Source organism: Bufo bufo, chromosome 9 (assembly GCF_905171765.1).
Source record: "Bufo bufo chromosome 9, aBufBuf1.1, whole genome shotgun sequence".
NCBI lineage: Eukaryota > Metazoa > Chordata > Amphibia > Anura > Bufonidae > Bufo > Bufo bufo.
The window spans coordinates 187,424,508-187,446,355 of record NC_053397.1 but is presented as its reverse complement, the minus strand read 5'-3'; the positions used below and the strand labels follow the sequence as shown (position 1 = coordinate 187,446,355).

The following is a 21,848-nucleotide window of genomic DNA, read 5'->3' as shown; positions in this document are numbered from 1 at the left end:
GACAATGGATGGAGCTGTGTAGTTCCACACTAGACAATGGATGGAGCTGTGTAGCTCTGGCACTAGACAATGGGTGGAGCTGTGTAGTTCCACACTAGACAATGGATGGAGATGTGTAGTTACAAAATAGACAATAGATGGAGCTGTGTAGCTCTGGCACTAGACAATGGATGGAGCTGTGTAGTTCCACACTAGACAATGGATGGAGATGTGTAGTTCCACACTAGACAATGGATGGAGATGTGTAGTTACACACTAGACGATGGATGGAGATGTGTAGTTCCACACTAGACAATGGATGGAGCTGTGTAGCTCTGGCACTAGACAATGGATGGAGCTGTGTAGCTCTGGCACTAGACAATGGATGGAGCTATGTAGTCACAGACGACCAGCAGTCGCTTGCTGAATTATCCAGCTGTAAGGAAGCAAGGGACTTCCAATGCCGAATATTAGGCTTGAGCGAATAAAGCTTTGGATAATAGATCAGAAGTCAATTTGTTAAAAAACGTTGTTTTTAATGCTGATTACGTACAGCATTAAAATGTATGGGGTCCGTGTAGTAAAACTTAGTCTCAGCTGAATTTGCACGAGACTTTAGTAAATTACTACTGTATTCATATCTGCGTATTTAAAAACTTTTTAAAATAGTATTCCGAAGTCGGCTTTGTTACCAAGGTACCAGCCAGTACCAAAGCCGACTTTGGATTCCTATTTTAAATGTTTTTAAATACATGGATAGGAATACCGAAGTCATTTACCGAAGTCTCGCGCAACTTCGGTAGAGACTAAATATTGCTACATGGAGCCCATACATTGCAATGCTGTACGGAAACAGCCTTAGAAACAAAGATTTTTTATGAATCGACTTGAGATCTATGATCCGAAGTTCGATTCGCTCAAACCTACCAAGCATGATTGTCCTGGCATCACTGCCCACTGATAGGCTGACAAGCCTGCAGGGCTGGCTGCCATAGCAATGGCGCACCACCAGTGGAGCCACCATAGAGAGACTGGGTTTACCGCAGGAGCGCAGATAGTTAGGCACATAATAATATCTTAGCAAGAAAATATGGACAGCTCTTTGCAATACTGGATTACATGGTGGTTATTTGCTTGTAACTCCCAAGACACATTGGTCTATATAGGAGCTGTAGGCACAAACCCATCAAGATGAGTTGAAACTTTGAAGATGCCAAAAGTAATTGTAGAGCCTTAGAAAAAACTGAATTTCTATTTTTATGTTGTGTTGGTCATGCATGAGGATGACATAGTAATCAGCTCTATAGGAGTTAATGCTGTATTAGACTGGCAGATTTTCTGCCAAATCATCGCTAATGAGCATTCGTAGTAATGCTCGTCAGTCATGATCTGGCAGTGTAATACTGCCGCCGATTACCCGATGAATGATCAAACGCTCATTCATTGGGCAACCCAGATTTTTAAACTGGCTTAAAAAAAAATCATTGTTTGCCAGAGGCAGATCATGGTTCAGTGTGGGGACAAGCAATGACATTAGTGTTCCCGCTTCCCAATACTGTGAAGGAGATTGCTGCATGTAATAGCAGTGATCTCTTCCACTAAAGAGCAGGTAATTGCCAGGAAGGAACGCTTCCCTCTTGACAATCGCCTGCAAAATCTGCCTGTCTAATACAGCCTTTAGACATGATCAGTACCATTCTTCAAAGTATTGCAGTCTATAGTAGAAATGCTTTGACAAAGTGAGAGCTTCTCAGAAAACCATTGGGAATTTTCTTAGTCAAGCATGTTGTTTCCCTTATAGCAGGTTCCAGCGTGAAGAGAATCTGAATCAGACAGCTGCCTACACTGGGATCAGAGGGCAAAGGATGTACGGTACTCCTTGATAAGAAATGCAAAAATCAGACATAAAAGTACTTGGGAGCTCAATGTGGAGCAGATAGATGTATATCTATGAAACTTTAAGGATAAATATGTCTGGACGGTTGGGCACCAGCTTTGAAACAAAAGATCTAATATGTAGTCATGCTGGTGCCTTGAGAAGCTGCCATAAAATAAGCACTATATGTAGTTGCTTTTTTTAATAGGAACCTAGTGTGGTACATAACTGAAAAGTATAGGGTGGCTCATGAAAAAGTAGCCCGCCTCCAGCGATAGTATGACAGATGAACAAGCAAATGGATTGGGTTTTTTTTTATTACCCACAAGTCACAAAAGATGCTGAAAGCGGTCCCCGTTCAGGTCTCTGCATCTTTGGGCATGCCTCTTTCTGTTTTAAATTTCCCCACAGATAAAAATCACATGTGGACAAGTCTGGGGAACGTGGTGGCCATAACCCCTTGCTCATAGTTCGCTCCTTCGTAAACAGTTCATGAACCCATCCAGTGAGCTCCGTCAGGTGCGGCATGTTGCCCCATTTTGTTGGAAAAAGCAGGACATTTTTTTCTTCTGGTGTTAGTTGGTTGTAAAACTGTTCAGAGATGTCCAGGTAAATTGCGGTATTCACAGTTGATTTGAAGAAAACTGGGCCCACTCCTGACACTGCGCCCCAAACACCAATTTTCTGGTCATGAAGTGGTGTTTTGTGAGTCAAAAGGGAATTTTCAGCGGACCAGTACCTTGTATTCTGGGAATTTATGTGACCTGATAAATAAAACTAAGCTTTGTCCATCATGAAGTAGAGCAATGGGTCCAAATATCTGTCAGCAATCATAGTCAGCAACTAAGTCCAGTAATTTACACGTTTAGCTTTGTCAGACTCTTTCAGTTCCCACACACGCGTTATTTGGTACGGTTTCAGATTCAGAGATTTCAGCACTCGCTGACACATCGTTCGTGATACACCAACTTGCTGAGACAGTCTTCTAGTTGATTTTTGGGGGCTACTTGCAATCCACTGCTGAATTTCATGCACAACTTCAGCTGTCCTGATCGATGGAGGCCTCGGTTCCTTCATTTTTGCAACAGAGATATTGAAGGTGGGCTACTTTTTCATGGGCCACACTGTATGTTGTGCTTAAAGGAGTTGTGTCAGCCTGTTTATATGGATGACCTATCTTCATCAATATCTGATCTGTGGGGGTTCAACACCTGGCACCCCGCCGAACAGCTGTTTGAAGAGGAAGCAGCGCACCATGCATGTGCTACTTCTTCTTCATTACCCTACGCGTTGTCTCCTGTGAAGAGGCGACATAGTGTAATTACAAGTACTGAGATCAGAGATCCTCTTACTATGGAGGACTCAGCCTGGCCATGTATTACCATTTAATTCCATGTGCTCCATGTAATACCCCATTTCTCCTACAGTGGTAGAAACAGTAAAAATGTGTAGCTCTCTGAAGCTTCAGTTTTGCCTACTTGACCGAAACTTGTTGCTCGTTTAGAGACAGGGCTGGTGCAAGGATTTTTGCCACCCTAGGCAAAAGCTAATTTTGCCGCCCCTTGACTCCGCCCATTGACCACACCCTTTTACCCGCCCCTTTTTCAGCCACCTATTGCATGCAACATTTAACTATGGTCGTGTACCCTGTGCCAGTCTATGGTCATGTACCCTGTGCCAGTCTGACTATGGTCGCGTACCCTGTGCCAGACTGACTATGGTCATGTATATATAATATCCAGCCATTGTCTGCCACCTAGTACCATCTCAGTGATGCCAATCACTCTGCGCTGTTCAGCAGGTTGGCACATCAAACACGAGCAGTGCCACCTAATCACTTCCAGGCACCATTCAGCCACTGTCTGAAATCCTGTGCCACCAGGGCAACATAAACCAGTATGCTGTCTTGTGCCCTCTGCCAGTCTGGCACTGTCCTGCACCCTGTACCATTCATAGCCCTTTAGACAGTCTGTGCCACCTATTAGGCTCCATGTGCCACTGCTGGGCACCCTGTGCCAGTCAGAATCTATGGCCCCTAGTCAAGCAGCAGGTGTGCCGTGACCCCTGTACACAAGTGTGTGCCACCCTGCTGCCAGTCACTGTCCTGCAGCCTCTGACACCCTAGTGCAGGTTGTCAGAGTGCGGTTGCCAGGGGTGCTCACCAGGTTCTGCTCCTCGCTGTGCTCCAGGTCCACATTGCCTTGGCTCTTGCCAAGATCATTTGTCTTCGGTGCGTGATCCCGCGAGACCCACCTCTGGAGGTCACTGGTCTCGAGGGATTGCGCGCGCGAAGTCAGGACCGGTGCAAGGATTTTTGTCAACACAAGCCCCCCCCCCCCCATCATTTCACATTTCTGCCCCTAATGATTCATGTCCATTTCTTGCCCCCCCATGTGCTAATATCATAGTGCCATCCTCTCCCCCTGCCCCCTAATGTGCCAGTATCAAGTGCCTCTCTCCTGCCCCCTCCATGTGCCAGTATTATGGCGCCAATAGCCCCCCTCCCCCGTGGCAGTAAAGTAACAGTCCGGTATTTAAAAAAAAAAAACACTTTCAGAAAAGTTTGTCCTATGATTCGAACTCACAAGGCATTTACCCACACAGCTATGAGAGCAGTATAAAAAAAAAGTAAAGTAACAGTTCAGTATTTAAAAAAAACAAAAAACACTTTCACAAAAGTTTCTCTTGGGATTCGAACTCACAACCTTTCACATCAGAGGTAAGGCATTTATCCACACAGCTATAAGTGCTGTATAGTCAGTTACTTAAAAAAAAAATATATAAGACTTCTACTGTAGATAACTTTGGTAGTGTACATCTATACACATGACAGCTGCCTCAGTACACTGTGTATGGATGTAGCAGAGCTGGGTGTGTTGGGGCAGCTGTCATGTGTATGGATGTATACTAGGTATCAAAGTCTCTCCATACTTTATATATTTTATAATAAATGATATTTTGATACATTACTTCCACTTGTTTGTTTTAGTCTATTCCGGATGTTGTACAAGTGGTAATTGTAGCTGTCTAGGTTGACAGAGCTGCCTTTGTGTAGGTTAACAATAGGTATCAAAGTTACCTACAGTTTTTTTATTTTTTTTATTTTTTTCTTAAGTAATACAGCTTTCATAGCTGTGTGGGTAAATGCCTTGCCTTTGATGTGAAAGGTCGTGAGTTCGAATCCCAGGAGAAACTTTTCTGAAAGACAGCCTAAATGAGATTTAAATACACCAGTCTTGTAGCTGTGTGTCAGCTGATTGCTCTGCCCGAAGTGACTGAACAAACTCATACTTGCAGCGCATCCGGCCAGCAAGTACAGGAAGAGAAGGAGATGATGTCAGATGGGGGCGGCGGCCGGGTGCTACTGCTTGGAATTTGGACTCCAGAGTGACGGCGCCATACTGCTTATGGGTGGCGCCGGCCCTGTTTAGAGAAGGGGTTTTGTCACGGTCATGATCGTGACTCCTTGTGACGCATGCAGTTGCCCGCGGTCTGGTATTGTGACAGGTTTTCCAGACATGACAAGCCATATAACTGAATTATCATCATGATTTAAAGGGGTTGTCTGGGATTTTGATATTGCTGATCTATGTTCAAAGAGGCTGTGGCGCTCCATGAGTGCTTAGGCCTCTTCCTAGGCCAGTGACATCACTGTACATCGGTTACATGGCCTAGGCACAGCTCAGTCTGTCACGGACGTACCGAGACATATGGACATCCCGGCGACAGTGAGTGGCAGGCGATCTGTGAGACTGGCAACACGTGGTTTGATCTGACAGATTTTTCTTGTGGAATAATAGGTGTCTGTGTTGTTTCTGGTACCCTCCAGGTGTTGCTAATGTGGTCATTTAACCTTCTTTATTTATAGTTGCTTCTCCCACAATGCTGTGCGGTTTATAGCTTCTGTGCCTGTGGATAGTTTATGGTTGGATCTCGGCGGAGTTCCTGGTGCTTCCATAGCCCCTTTGAAGTTAAGTCTTTCCTTTCCCTTTTGTATTTTGTTTGGGTTCTGTGTGTTGCATTTCCCTATTGTTTGTATTAGGCCTGTAGAAGACTCCTGTTCGTCCTTCCTTTTGGAGGAACAGGTAGTCTCGTCCCTGCCATTTATACCAGGGTCCTATAGGGCTAGATAGGACTTTAGGTATTCCTGCGTATGAACTCACCTACCTTTGGGGTCTGTTCATACTGGTAGTCAGTAAGGATTTTGGTTAGGGTTTTCACTAGGAGGTGTCCATCTTCCTTCCCTAGTTCTCAGGCCTCATTCCCTGTTCCCCCCTTCCCTCTTATGCTCGGTTTGGTGTTTCCCTACCACACCAAAGCGTGACACAGTCCCTTTCAAGTGAATGAGCCTGAGCTGCAATGAAAATCTCAGTTGCTATCCAACGGACAGTGTTGAGCTTGATAAATTGTGACGAGGCCACAGCATTAACCAGAGCTTTGGTGAGCGCAGTGGCCGCTTCAAACAGCTGATTGGCAGGGACGCCCGGAGTCGAACCCCCATTAATCTGATATAGATGATCTATCTTGGGCCATAAATATCTAAATCCCGGGCCACCTCTTTAAAGAAAAATTAAAAGGACAAATTAACTTATGCTCTGTGTAACTATATCCAAGGACAAAGCATCAAGTTAAGAATCGATGTTAGCTCTATATTTCTGTGAAGGTTCTCACTCATCCAGGTCATAGCAACTGGACTTTTAGTTTCTCTTGAAGACATTTCTCTAGTCATCTAGTCATTGATTAGAAGAAAGGCAGTTGGTAGACTACCGAAACGTCTTCAGGAGAAAATACAGCAAGTCCAGTTGCTCTGAGTTATTAATACTGACATTAGCTCTATGTACTGTAGACACATAAGAAGTAGATCCCTCAAAATATCTGAAAGTCATATTTCTGATATTAGATATTAAATTTGGCACATCATTTCCATTTGGTTATCAAACCATTAAAAAAATTTCTTTAAAAAGACAGGAAGGTTTGACTCTCATATTCCTCACATGATGGGAGAAGTGGGTAAAATGATCAGGTGCCCACCTGTGCCTCATTTCTTATCAAGTGTTTACATAAAGTAGTTCAAATGATTAGCGGACATGCCACATCATGGTAGGAACAAGCATAACAAAACTGGAGAGTCATAATATACATGCAATTCTATATGGTCTTTCTGTACTAATTGCGAGCGTGCACCTGTCTACCTTAGTACAGCTGGGGCACAGTAGTCACCACGAGGGATTATATGATGATATGAAGCTGCAGCCTCCTACAAATTATAATTCATAATACTGATGAGGTAAATTACAGGGGAGTTGGGTTTCCTCTGTGCTCAGCTTCTAATCTGCAGCGATTATACAGCTCACTCTCCAAGAAGTTCTCGTAGTTGCTTCATGCTCAGCCTAGACTTTTTATCAATAACACAAATGTTATAATATTAGAAACGACCACCCAAAACTCCATTGAAAAGTGGTGTTCTAGGGGTGGTCTTCTCAAAAAAGATGGCCTTCTCAAAGAAGATGGTCTTCTCAAAAAAGAAGCATGCATAGTATGTGATGGAACTGGAAAAAACAGTGTGCTGCAAAGGAAAATAAAATGTAGTTATTTTATTTTTTTAATATTTAGTTTTTTGCCATTATTTTAGAGGGAATGTGTCATCAGAAAATGACCTATTGTTCAAATCACATTTTTAGGTTAAGCAAATTTTTGGGAATTTTTTGGTCAGTTTTTGCTTAATTTTTCCATGTCACTATATGTATACATATACTGTATAATCCTGCAATTTGCACACTCGCCACTAGGTCTAATAATAGGTCATGATTTCCTGTTCTGTACTGGTAACTTTTCAGTAACGGTTTTCATTATCACTACATGCAGCATTACAATGACAAGTAACACCTCAATATAGATAACACAGATATCCACCATTCACAATAGATTATATCAAAGCTTATCGGCACCATCCTGACCTTTGCACAGGTCACAGAGCATGCCTAGAAAACTCTCCCATGGAGGTCAATGTCATTGTCTCTATGGCTCATGTGGCTGCTCTCAAAAGACAGGAAGTCTTAACATATTTTAGGCCTACTGGCCAGTGTGAAAATTGCAGGATTCAACACACTGTTTATTTCCAGAACCATAACTGCCGATAGATAGATTAACACTATATTAGTAAGGAGTATAATATACAGTATAAGTTGTTCCCCATGCAGTACACTCAATCTGTAATCCATTGCCATAAAGCATAGGTTATGTTTTGAGGGATCATATTATCTTTTTATTTTAGCAGAAAGATGGTCAAGCAACCAGTAGTAGTCTTCCCAATGCTGTCAGTGGAGAAATTACTTCATATGCATGAGTATCACCATATCTATAGTAGGGATAGGAGGGCAAGAACCCCGCAGGAGCAAATAGAAGGATCCACACCCCAAATATGTCCATTTATCTGACGAAGGGCAGTGATTCCTCAAAACACATACATGTGGATTCAATAAAGTACTTTCTGGATCATCCCTGTGTTTCCTTCTATTTGTTCCTGGGGTATTCTTGCCCTCCTATCACTGCCAGAAATTTGATGGCCATCTCTCTCTGCCATCTCTCTCTTTTTTGGGACCTTGTAACCTGAACATCCAGCAAGATCCGTTGCAAGCTCATGCACAAGAGCGTGTGCCAGCCAGGCCCATACTGTGGACCGCAATTTGACTGTGGGGCTGCCGCATGCGGATCGCGGACCCATTCACTTGAATGGGGTCAGATATCCACATCCAATGGTCCGCACCACAAAACAGTAGTCCATGCACTCATTTTTTGCGGTCCGGAGGCACAGACAGAAAACCCACGGAAGCACTCCGTAGTGTTTCTGTGGGGCTCCGTGAATCCATTCCGCACCGACCTTCCGGATTGCGGACTCATTCAAGTGAATAGGTCCACATCCGTGATGCGGTGTCCGAATGTCCCAGATCCCACACCCCACTGGTCTGTCCAATTATGACCTATTGATTGTTGGAATCCAATTGTTGGGACGCTACCATTTCTTGTATCTGTAAGTTCCATTCATTTCAGTGGGTAGAGACTCCACATGCACGTCTTGCTTATCCCCTGAAAATGCAACTAAAACTTCTATAGAATTATTGCTACAAGAGACTGATTATTGCAGTACTTACATTGTACAGCACTGTGGTCCAGCCCTCCATGGTTATACACTGGAAGACGGTCAGGACCGCAAATAGGATGTTGTCAAACTGAGTGATTCCATCATTAGGTCCAATCCATTCCTTACAGTCATATCCATCTGGACATCCAGGTACTCCACAGGGGTGAGGAGGATCCAATGCTTCCCATGCTACAATTGTACAATTACAATCAAACAAAACAAACAAATGTGAATAATTTTGCAATTTGCAAACAATTGGAAGCTGCTATATTATGTAGAAAACGTCAGCATTTTTTTTGCTACTAGATGCCACAAGCTACTCCATGGGATTGCCATTGAAGCTCATGCTCAGGGGGCATAGCTAGGGCGTTGTAGAGGCAGCAGTTCCATCCAAACCCCCCTGCTTCATAGGAAGACACCAGTAGGATAACTGGTTTTGTGTATGTCAATAGGACGGCAGCCATTTTATTTCTCCTATTGATTTGCTCCCCAGACAAAATGAGGCATTATAACTAATGAAAGGTATTTGGGAATATATTTATAAATGATAATAAAGTAATATTTAAGTATTTTCATTTTCTTAATTCCCGGAGAACCCCTTTAAAGAGAATGTGTCACCAGGAAATGACCTATTTTTTAAATCAAGTTTTTTTTATGTTAAAGTGGCACTCCTACGATTTTTTTTATTCTGTGACCTTAGAAAGGTGCATCTGTAGTGAAGGTAATCTTCTCACCAGTGACTGTATTTGTGAGTGATAACCTCCCTTCTGATCCTCAGCTGTGTCATGTGACCAACTCTCAGGACCATTTTAAAACTTGGATCCGAACTCGGCTTCGGTTCTGAGGTACCAGTCGGAACCAAAGCCGAGTTCACATCCAAGTTTTTCATTTTAATATATATTTTTTTAAGTTTAGAAAATCAACTACCAAAGTTACTGTCACGAAGTCTCTCAAGACTTTGAGAATAACTCAATTCGCCTCATTGGAGGCCGTACATTTTAATGTTGTATGGAGACGGATCTCCGTACGCATTAAACCGAAGTTTTGAGGGAAGCGACTTTGGACCTAAGATCTGAAGCTCACTTCGCTCATCAGTAAATACCGTAAGCTGTGATATTACCTATTGTGAATGGTGGATCCAGTGTTATCTATATAGATATGATATCTGTCATTCTAATCCGACCTGCGATGACAATGTGATAGATCCTGAAAAGTTACCTGGACAGAACAGGGAGTATTGACATATTATTAAGCATTGTGGCCAGTGCAAAAATTGCATGATTTTAGGATTATTATTTTTTTTAAATGTAGATTGTGACACGGTAAAAAATAAAAAAACACCAAAAAGTCAAATTGTTTAATATAAAATGTGATTAAAACAATGTCATTTTGGGTGACACATTCCCCTGAAGGCTGTGAGTCTACGGCACATTGTCATTAGTAATTTGCAGTAAAATTGCAGGATCAGCATGGCTGTCCAGTGACTGTTTGCTCATGGGAAAAGAGTACCAGGGAGGCAGTGATGTCTCATCTTATTTGCCAAAATCCCCCAGTCTTAGGCCTCTTTCACACGACAGTTTTTATTTTCCGGTTTTTCGGGCCGTTTTTTGCGTTCCGCATACGGTCCGTATACAGAACCATTCATTTCAATGGTTCCACAAAAAAAACAACTGAATGTACTCTGTATGAATTCCATTTTTCTGTTTCGCTTTAAGATAGAACATGTCCTATTATTGCCCGCAAATCACGTTCCGTGGCTCCATTCAAGTCAATGAGTCCGCAAAAAAAAAAAGGAACACATACGGAAATGCATCCGTATGTCTTCCGTATCCGTTCCATTTTTTGCAGAACCATCTATTGAAAATGTTATGCCCAGCCCAATTTTTTCTATGTAATTACTGTATACTGTATATGCCATACGGAAAAACGGAACAGAAACGGAAACACAACGGATCCGTGAAAAATGGACCGCAAAACACTGAAAAAGCCATACGGTCATGTGAAAGAGGCCTAAGGGTCTATTCACATGTCCATAAGTGCTTTGCGGATCCGCAAAACACGGACACCGGCAATGTGCATTCCGCAATTTGCGGACCGCACATTGCCGGCACTATAATAGAAAATGCTTAATCTTGTCCGCAATTGCGGACAAGAATAGGACATGTTCTATTTTTTTTTTTCGGAAACGGAAGCACGGATGCGGACCCATTTTGCAGACGTGTGAAAGGACCCTTACTGTGACTCCCTGGTAGCACGCTGTGGCTGTAGAGCGCCCCCTGTACGTTTCATGAAGACTTAGGTAGCCACTTAATTTGATGAAGTATGCAGCATATTATTCTATCTATACAGCATTTAGGGCTCGTGCACACAAAGACATTTTTTGTCCGCATCCGATCTGCATTTTTTGTGTGTGGGATGCAGACCCATTCACTTCAACGGGGCCGCAAAAGATGCAGACAGCACCCCATGTGCTGTCCACATCCGTATGTCTGTCCGTGGCACCCGCAAAAAAAAAAAATAGAACACATCCTATTCTAGACAAGGATAGGACTGCTCCATAGAGGGCAGGACGTTCCATTCCACAAAATGAGGAATGCACATGGCTGGTATCCGTGTTTCACGGATCCGCAATTTGCAGACTGCAAAACAGACTACGGTCGTGTGCATGAGCCCTTATACACTGCACAGACGCATCAGAGCAATATAGCGTGTACATACCTGACTGGTTCCGGTAACAGGCTTTGTGCAGTTTGCCGCTGTAAAACTCAAGTCCAATAATTGCAAACATAAGAATGGCAAAAAAAAGCAGCAACCCAATCTGAAGTAGAGGGACCATCGCCTTCATTATGGATTTCAAGACGATTTGTAAACCTGTGAGGAACAAAACACCTTCATAAGAAAGCAGCTTGGACTTAAAGGGTTTGTTTCATCTGAGACATTGGTGGCACATCTGGGCCCCGCAACTATCTCTAGAACGGGGCCCGAGTGATAGCGAACCTCGCAAGCACAGCCACCCTCATATAGTTACATAGTTAATACGGTTGACAAAAGACCATCGCGTTCGACCAACGGATGGGTGGGGATGCAAATCCCAGAACGGAGTTCTGAAAATGGCTGAGCACTGGTTCAGTTATTTCCAACAGTCCCATAGAGGTGGATGGAGAGCTGCGCTTTACATTGACTTTTATGGGACATACAGGCATGTTTTATTTTTCCGTCTATGTAGCTGTACGGGGGCTTGTTTTTTGCAGGAAAAGTTGTCGTTTTTAATGCCGCCATTTTGGGGTACACATAACTTTCTGATTCAATTTTATTAACTCTTTCTGGGAGGGAGATGGGAAAAACAGCATTTCTGCCACTGCGCTTTTGCGTTATAAATCTTACGGCATTGGTTTTTCAGTATAAATAACATAATATCTTTTATTCGCTGGAGAAAATAAACTCCAGTGACATAAGTAGGTATTCTTGCTTTGTGAATTTTATTAGTTATGCGGCTTAGGCGTGACGTTTCGGCCTACAAGGCCTTTTTCAAACTGGTGCCGCTCTGTAGGAAGGTAAGGAGGTGTTGTGTGAAGGCGATGGCACGACAGGAGGATGCCATCTTTATTATCTGGGTCAGTACGATTACAGTGATACCAAATACATATAGTTTTTTTTACGTTTTACTACTTTTTTGCAATAAAACACAATTTTTTAAAAGGAAAAAAATGTTTTTGCATCACCGCTTCCCAAAACCCATAACTTTTTTATTTTTCTTTCTATGGAGTTGTGTGAAGGCTTGATTCTTGCGGGACGACTTCCCGTTCTTTCATTGGTATCATTTTGGAGTAAATGAAGCTTTTTGATTGCTTGTTATTACGTTTTTTTTGGTGGCAACTAAGAATAAATTAGCAATTCTGTATTTATTTATTTTTTACATTTTTTCTTGCCGTTCACTGTAGGGGATAATTTCGTGAAATTTATGTAGTCTAGGTCATTACGGACGCGGCAATAGCAAACATATGGGGGAGATTTTTTTTTTGCAATTTTTTTCATTGAAAGGAGTATTTTCAATTGAAAAAAGCGTATTTTTTAATGGAATTTTTTATGTAATAAACTTAATAGTCTCACAAGGGGACTATAACAGGCAGCATTTTGATTGCTTTTAAAATGCAATGCACTATCCCTATAGTGCATTGCATTTTAATGGCAATGCTATTCTGACATTGAAATTACTCAAGGCTGGTCTAAGGCCTACATGAGACTCCAACCAGCCTTCACACACATCGGCACCCTGCGATTGCATTTGCGGGGTGCCGATGGGAAACAGATGGAGTCCGCTCCCTCTGTCAGCACTTTACATGCGGCAGGCGCCATTGGCTGACCTGTTACATGTGCGCTTGGCAGCTGAAGGCATTTGTGTTGGTCCCATGTTCATATGTGTCCGCATTGCTGAGAAACATGATGTTTTTATATATGCAAATGAGCCTCTAGGAGCAACAGGGGCGTTACCATTACACCTAGAGGCTCTGTTTTTTTTTGCAAATGCTGTGCCCTCTCCACTTTGATTGACAGGGCCAGCCATGATCACATTTTTACTGCCTGGCCCTGTCAATCAAAGTGCAGAGGGTGTGGCAGTTGCACAGAAAATGAAGCCTCTAGGTGTAATGGTAACGCCCCCGTTGCTCCTAGAGGCTCATTTGCATATATAAAAACATCATTTTTCTCAGCAATGCGGGCACATATGAACATGAGACCAACACAGATGCCTTCAGCTGCCAAGCGCACATGTAACAGGCCAGCCAGTGTCATAGGTACAAATCTATTGGCAGATGTCCTTTCAATGGTTGGCTAGTTATAATGAAAGTGCTCGGTCCAGAAAACATTAATCTATTGTATATGGCCACCTGTAAGATGATGCCCCCATTTTGTGCCACTTAAAGTTAGTTAGGCCTGTATTCTTTGATTGCAGTCTTTTTTTTTTTGGGGGGGGGTGACTGTCATTAAGATTCCCCCGAATATAAATTTTTCCCCCGAATAGAAAAAGTTTTTGCAGGGCCGCATCATGACTTTTCATAATGTACAGATCAAGGTAATAAAAAAGACTCGTCAGCAATCCCTATGATATAAATAATTCTGGATATTTTTTTTTTCCTACAACTCTGTGTTCTGTGTATTGTTCTTCCATTAATACAATTACACTGGAAATTATTAAATTGACAACTAGGCTTTACCATTTCCCTTGTCAATAAAGAGTGCCCCTGCAGAGTCCAACACTATCAGCAGTGAAGAGAGAGTATGTCCCCCATTAACAAGGAGAATGGGAACACACCGCACGCAATATACAGTAGTAATCAATATCAGATCGGCACTCCCGCCGTTTAGCTGTATAAGGAGAAGGCAAGCTCCATGCCCACGTGCCGTCTCATGTCTCTCTTCCTATTTGCCATAGACATAGCAGCAGCGAGCAGGTAGTGAGACGGGAGACGGCGTTCGCGCGCACAGCCGATCGGTGGGGGTGTCGGGTGTCGGACTCTCGTCGATCTGATATTGATGACCTATCCTGAGGATAGGTCATCAATATTAAAAGCCCGGATAACCCCTTTATATAAAGATGCTCCATAGTTGTTAATTCAGGTGAAATGTAAGAATTTAGTAAAAATCGATATGTGTGAGCAGTGATGTTCAGTTTGCAGTGTTCGCCGACGAACACATGCGATCTGCCATCTTCACTCCCAAGTCCGGCGATGCAGAGGTAAGTCCTAACCTGTGCCTGCGCCGCGAGCCGCTCTGAAACAGATGCGGTCACCGGGAGCAGGCAGTTCCGAGAACAGCCCGATGAAGGCCCCCGGTGGCTGTTCTCGGAACTGCCTGCTCCCAGTGACCGCATCTGTTTCAGAGCGGCTCGCGGCGCAGGCACAGGTTAGGACTTACCTCTGCATCACCGGACTTGGGAGTGAAGATGGCAGATCGCATGTGTTCGTCGGCGAACACTGCAAACTGAACATCACTGCTCTCACATATCGATTTTTACTAAATTCTTACATTTCACCTGAATTAACAACTATGGAGCATAGGGGTTGTGCCCAGTGTTCAAGTTATGCTCTATCCGCGTCCGTTCCATTTTTTTTGCGAACCGTATGCGGAACCATTCATTTCAATGGGTCCGCAAAAAAACAGAAGTTACTCCGTGTGCATTCCGTTTTCGTATATCCGTTCTGCAAAAAAATAGAACATGTCCTATTATTGTCCGCATTACGGACAAGGATAGGACTGTTCTATTAGGGGTCAGCTGTTCCGTTCCGCAAAATACAGAATGCACACAGACGTCATCCGTATTTTTTTGCGGATCAGTTTTCTCAGCAGATCGAGCATGTGCCCTGCTCCTCCAATAACTCTCTATGGGATTGCTAGAAGCAGCCAAGCTCTGTACTCTTTGGCAGTCCCATGTACGGCCTGCGGTTAATTCAGGACGGGGTAATAAGTCCCCGTTCTCAGGATTCCTCCCCCCTCCCCCGATTAATTAGTTACCCCCTCCTGTAGATAGTAGATAACTTGAAAACTTGGCACAACCTTTTAATCTACTTAAAGATTGTGGAAAATGATAAAACAGCTTCTTGAAAAAAACTAAAACTTACTTGGGATTCCAGAGACCAGTTTCAGTGGCCTGAGTACACGCACTGCCCGCAAGGTGCGTAGGTCTATATGAGTATTAAAGTGAGTACCGGCCGTGGCCAAAATGCTGCAATAGAAACATAAAAGTATGAGTAACACATTATGCCAAACATCGCAAAACCACCTCTATAGCCTTGGTCGCATTAACATTCTGGAGTATTGTCCAGAACAACTTTAACATAATAGGACTAGGCTTAGGTTGGTCGGTGTCATGTGCAGTGCGGTTTATGCCCCCTAAGGCCAGCCTTGACAATCACTCAATGACCACTCAAAGCTGAAGTAATGGGCACAACACTATCTTTTAAATGACCCCCAGAGCACCAATAAGGATGAAAACTGAGGGAAGAATCACTATCCAGCTCTAGATATCGCATTGAAATCTATAAGGGCTCATGCACACAAACATATTTTCTTTCCGCTTCCCTTCCCTTTTTTTTTGCAAACCGTATGAGGAACCATTCACTTCAATGGGTCCGCAAAAACAACGGAAGGTACTCTGTGTGCATTCCGTTTCCGCATTTCCTAAAAAATAGTGCATGTCCTATTATTGTTCGCACATCACGGTCCGAGGCCCCATTCAAGTCAATGGGTCCGCGAAAAATACGGAACGTACACGGAACACATCCGCATGTCAACCGTATTTTGCGGATCCATACTGTAGAAATGCTATGCCCAGCCCATATTGCTCATGTGTTTGGTTAATAATCAGTTACTGTTTCCGATCCGCAAAAAACGGATCAAATACCGAAACCGTACGGATATGTTTTGTGGAATAATGGAACGGAAGAGGGCTTAAATCAGAAAAAAAAAAAACTCAGATACGAAACAACGGATCTGTAAAAAACGGACCGCAAAACAACAACGGTCGTGTGCATGAGCCCTAAAACAGACTTTTTTTTTTTTGCCAAGATGTTTTTCACCCTTGAGGAGTGTTTTTTAGGTTAATCAATGGCAGTTTTTAGAATCTGCAGCATGCTCTGGCTCTAGCATTTTTCCCCCATTGCCTGGCATTTTTATTCCATAGACCTCCAGTGGTTTATTTTGCAGCTTTAAAAAATGCATACGCAATGTGTGTTGGCGTTTTTAATTATGTTTTTTTTTCGCCATGTATTATTCCCATACAGCTCTACAAAAAATGCACAACACACAATCACTGAGGGAATTCACTGATTAAACACTGACCAAACATTGACTCTGGCCTCATTCACATTCTGTTTTTTACTGACGTGACCTGTCCACATTTTCCACGGACAGCACACGTTTCCATTGAGTGTTTGTTCACACATCAGTATTTTTTACTGACTGTGGGTCAGCAAAAAAAATCACAGGAACATGAACTACTTTGGTCTGTAATGTGCACCAAACACACCGACTTAATGCCTCATGCAGACGTCCGTGTCAGTTTTGGATCAGTGGTAACACGGACCGTGTTCAATCCGTGTTTTCTCCCGTGACAGATCCATGTTGGGTCCGTGGGTCCGTTTTTTGCTGTCCGTGTTGCATGCGTGTTTCACTAACACTCAACAGCTGAATTTTTTTTTTAAAAGAATCTCTTGTTAATGATCCGTGAAACACGGATGCAACACGGATGGCATCCATGGTTTTCACGGACCCATAGACTATAATGGACGTGATGGATCCGTGAACACTGACAAAATAGAGCGTACATCCGTGGTAAAAAAAACAGACCCACGGACTGTGCTGAAACACACATTAAAATTAAATGGGGACGTGTGCTGTCCGTGGAGAACACGTACAGCACACGTCCGTGAAACACTGACGTCTGCATGAGCATAACATAGATGACATCTGTGTTTGGTCCGTTTTTCACTGACCACTGATAGGAGTTGCTCTGAAATTAATACAGATGGACCAAACATGGATTCTTTATGGATGGAATACAGACAGATTTTTTTTACTGGACATTTTCAAACGGACATGGAAATGTGAATGTGGCCTAAGGGCCCCGGCCATTTGTGCACTGCATCCCAAATGCGGACCCATTCACCTGAATGAGTCCGCAATCTGGAAGGTGCCGTGCGGAATGGAGCCACGGAAACCCCACGGAAGAACTACGGAGCGTTTCCATGGGGTTTCTCTCCGTGCCTCCGCACCGCAAAGAAATAGAACATGTTCTATTTTTTGCGGTACGTACAGATCACGGACCCATTCAACTTGAATGGGTCTGGATGTTGCCCGCGCATTGAGGACCGCAGATTGTGGTCCCAAATGCACGGAGTGGCCGGACAACGGCTGTGTGCATGAGCCCTAAGGGTGAGTTGACGTAGGTTTTTTCTGCCGTTTTTCTGCACTCTTGCACTTTTAGTAGTGTTTTTTGCACCTGCAGTTTTTGTTGTGTTTTGGTAGTGAAAGCCATAGGTCCAGATGTTGGCTGAAGGTTATAGGAAATATGAAATGTAGGACATAACAAGTTATTTTTTTTGCTTCTTGCCGTTTTTTTTCCATTACATGGCTTTTTTTTGTCTTTCTGGCATCTTCTCAAAAATGCAGCGTGCCGGAGCTCGTGTTGTTTAGTCAGGAGTTTGGTTAACTTTGTTAAAGCAGAAACATTTTCTACTTGTTACCGTTTCTACTTTAGGTGAGAAATTCTATATTGCATTGCAGTTCTATATTGGAAACACGAGCTGGACTATCAGACTTTCTGGATTACCAGATGCCAGTTTCATACATCCCGCTGAACATAAGTATTGAAATATATATTTAACAGAAAAACCATTGCAATACCTGACAGACATTAAGACTGAGCAATAAAAATATACTGGCAATTTAGAAAATACTAAATTGGGCCATTGTTCAACTAATTTCTTTAATTATAGACCAGAGTTTCCCTCCCTACTGTGATTCCAACAAACTCTGTAATTAGCAATCTAAAATGTTGTTCTCCAGCCAGCCCCTTCCAACCAATCCATCTACTTGACAATGGCCATTAGTAAACTTGTTTAGCGTAGCAACGGCTTACCTACTAATCTACAGAGCGCGTAGTGTGACAATTGTATTGACATTAAAAAAATACAAAAAATCACTGTTTAATGTGAAAAACCTAAAAATGGAAAAATATATATATATATATAATGAAATAAATAAATCAATATTTAAGATATATACTTTCAAAAGAAAAAACAAATAAAAAAATATATAAAATAAATAAAATGGCGCCAAAAGAAATTTACAATCCTATTTGCAGTAATTCATTTACGAAATTAGAAAAATTTCCTTACATTGCTAAAGTAAAAATAATGAAGACAATGTATGTCATGTATTGAATGTGAAAAGATTTATTTGGTTTTAATGGGGTTTGCTGAGACTGGGAATCCATGGTCAGGCGCCAGGCAGGGTGAAAATATATAAAAAAATAAAAAAAAGACTCTAGATCCAGCGTTCTGGTCTGGACTGCCTACATCCACTAGCCAATCAGTGGCCTCATTGGTGACCTGTGCTGCTAAGCAGTCAAGTGAGGCCGGACTGTAGGCGTAGCCTTGGGGGGAGGCTGGCATGATGGGGGGTGGATCAGGAAAGCAGGAATGGGGATTGGGCAGTTTAAGTTGCTGGGGGTGGGGGTTAGCAAAATTGTTGTGGCTTTAAAAGGGGGCTTTCGGGGAAGAAAGGACGCCATTTTATATAGGGAAAAGCAATGAACCGCTGCCCACCCGCCCTTGTTTTGGTGGTTTTATGTTGTTGATCCTGTTTGTGTAAGGTGAAAACAAGTTGGGGGGATGTTTGCGGGATTGGTGTTGTCACAGCAGCTGTGGCAGTGGGAGGTCCTCGAAGTTACCAGGTTGCTGATGAGGGGAGGGCCCTACGGTTGGGGCTGGACTCCCTTGGTTGGTGGTTGGTGGAGGATTTAAGGGATCTATCGGTTGGTGCCTCCGAGCTGGTGTTTAACGGCTGCAGGCAAAGTGGAGTTCCCCGTATGGGATTTCATTATTTTAGGCTTCAATTTGCGGGTCCGCAACACACCACGGACGTGTGAATGTAGCCTATTATAGCACATCTTTGCCAGGCTTTATATAGCAGAGCAGAACTGGCAAAGGCAGGAGCGGCGATGTGTGCTCCTGCCTGGAATCTGTACACTCGTACACCGCAGACATGTCAGCAGTGTATGAGTGTGTGGATTCAGCTATAGGTACCTGAACTTCAGGAAAATGGAAAATAAATGAAGTACAGTACAAAAATCATTATATGATTATATATCATTTAGAATAGTTTTTAATGAAGTGTTTTAAAAGTTTAGGTACACTGTAATAACAGTAACTTAGAAGGTAAAATGTTACTTGTGGTCATGGCTACGGCCAAGAGGTATCCGAAGAACCCTAGGGAGAGAAACAACGGGAACAACCTAACCCAGCTAGACGTGTCTTAGCTGACCTGACTAAATGGCTTGTTGTGTGCCCTAAGCCATGATCGTGGGTAGGCCTATAAGTGGGCATACCCTGTGGAAATGAGAAGATAAGGGAGGGAGGGTGGGGCACCTGAGAACCCACGCCTGGAAGTGAGCGTGTGGCTCGTATATGAAGAGCCTCTGCCCCTCCCACAAATGCAGGCTGACTAATCAGCCTTACCAACTTGTGGATGTCCTCAGCCCAAAGCCTATTTGAGAAATTAGAGCCTACACATAGTTACTGTACCAACACTCCTGATTCTCAACAGGCATCCTGACAACTAGACAAAAGTTGTAATTAACCTCCAAATGATGGACGGTATTTCTTGAGCTTTTAAGAGGTGTTTCTGGTTGGAACAGGGCCCAAAAAGTCTATCAATGTAGTATTCAAAAGGCTTATTAATGAAAAATGAAAATCAGAAGTTGTTTAGGACATGACAATATGTTTCTACGGCCTCATGCACATGACCGTTCCGTTTTTTGCGGTCCGCAAACCGTGGATCCCAAAAAAACAGAAGCCGCCCGTGTACCTTCCGCAATTTGCGGAACAGAACGGGCGGCCCATTGTAGAAATGCCTATTCTTGTCCGCCAAACGGATAAGAATAGGACATGTTCTATTTTTTTTGCGGGGCCACGGAACGGAGCACCATTTGATGCAGATTCACCGCACAGTGCAAATACCTGCGGATTTTAGTGCGGATTCTCCGCACATGAATCCTGAACGTGTGTGTGCATGTACCATAAGGCCCCTTTCAAACGGGCATTGCGGGAGAAGATGCGGGTACGTTGCGGGAACATGCGCGATTTTTCCGCAGAGTGCAAAACATTGTAATGCGTTTTGCACTCGCGTGAGAAAAATCGCGCATATTTGGTACCCAAACCTGAACTTCTTCACAGAAGTTCGGACTTGGAATCGGTGTTCTGTAGATTGTATTATTTTCCCTTATAACATGGTTATAAGGGAAAATAATAGCATTCTGAATACAGAATGCATAGTAAAATAGCACTGGAGGGGTTAAAAAAAAATAAAAAAATTTTTAACTCACCTTAATCCACTTGCTCGCGCAGCCGGCATCTCCTTCTGTCTTCATCTTAGCTGTGTGGAGGAACAGGACCTGTGGTGACGTCACTCCGGTCATCACATGATCCATCACATGATCTTTTACCATGGTGATGGATCATGTGATGGACCATGTGATGACCGGAGTGACGTCACCACAGGTCCTGTTCCTCCACACAGCTAAGATAAAGACAGAAGGAGATGCCGGCTCCGCGAGCAAGTGGATTAAGGTGAGTTAAATTTTATTTTATTTTTTTAACCCCTCCAGTGCTATTTTACTATGCATTCTGTAATCAGAATGCTATTATTTTCCCTTATAACCATGTTATAAGGGAAAATAATAATGATCGGGTCTCCATCCCGATCGTCTCCTAGCAACCGTGCGTGAAAATCGCACCGCATCCGCACTTGCTTGCGATTTACACGCAACCCCATTCACTTCTATGGGGCCTGCGTTGCGTGAAAAATGCAGAATATAGAGCATGCTGCGATTTTCACGCAACGCACAAGTGATGCGTGAAAATCACCGCTCATGTGAACAGCCCCATAGAAATGAATGGGTCGGTATTCAGTGCGGGTGCAATGCGTTCAACTCACGCATCGCATCCACGCGGAATACTCGCCCGTGTGAAAGGGGCCTAACAAAACTAAAACCAGCCCTGTTCCCAGGGGTGCACCACCAATGAGGCAAGGTGAGGCAATCGCTTTAGGCAGTGCCAGGTAGGGGCAAGAGGGGGG

At 43.2% G+C, this 21,848-nt stretch overlaps 1 protein-coding gene across 1 annotated transcript in view; it reads right to left on the bottom strand.

Moving 5' to 3' along the window:
* Nucleotides 1-21,848, bottom strand: part of CACNA1E (calcium voltage-gated channel subunit alpha1 E) — a 638,268-nt gene that overhangs the window by 158,912 nt on the left and 457,508 nt on the right. The window contains exons 5-7 of the mRNA XM_040406914.1: nucleotides 15,614-15,717; nucleotides 11,715-11,867; nucleotides 9,007-9,185 (exon numbers count right to left, since the gene is read on the bottom strand). Of these exons, the coding sequence (XP_040262848.1) occupies nucleotides 9,007-9,185; nucleotides 11,715-11,867; nucleotides 15,614-15,717 (436 nt within the window). The remainder of the gene's footprint in view (nucleotides 1-9,006; nucleotides 9,186-11,714; nucleotides 11,868-15,613; nucleotides 15,718-21,848) is intronic.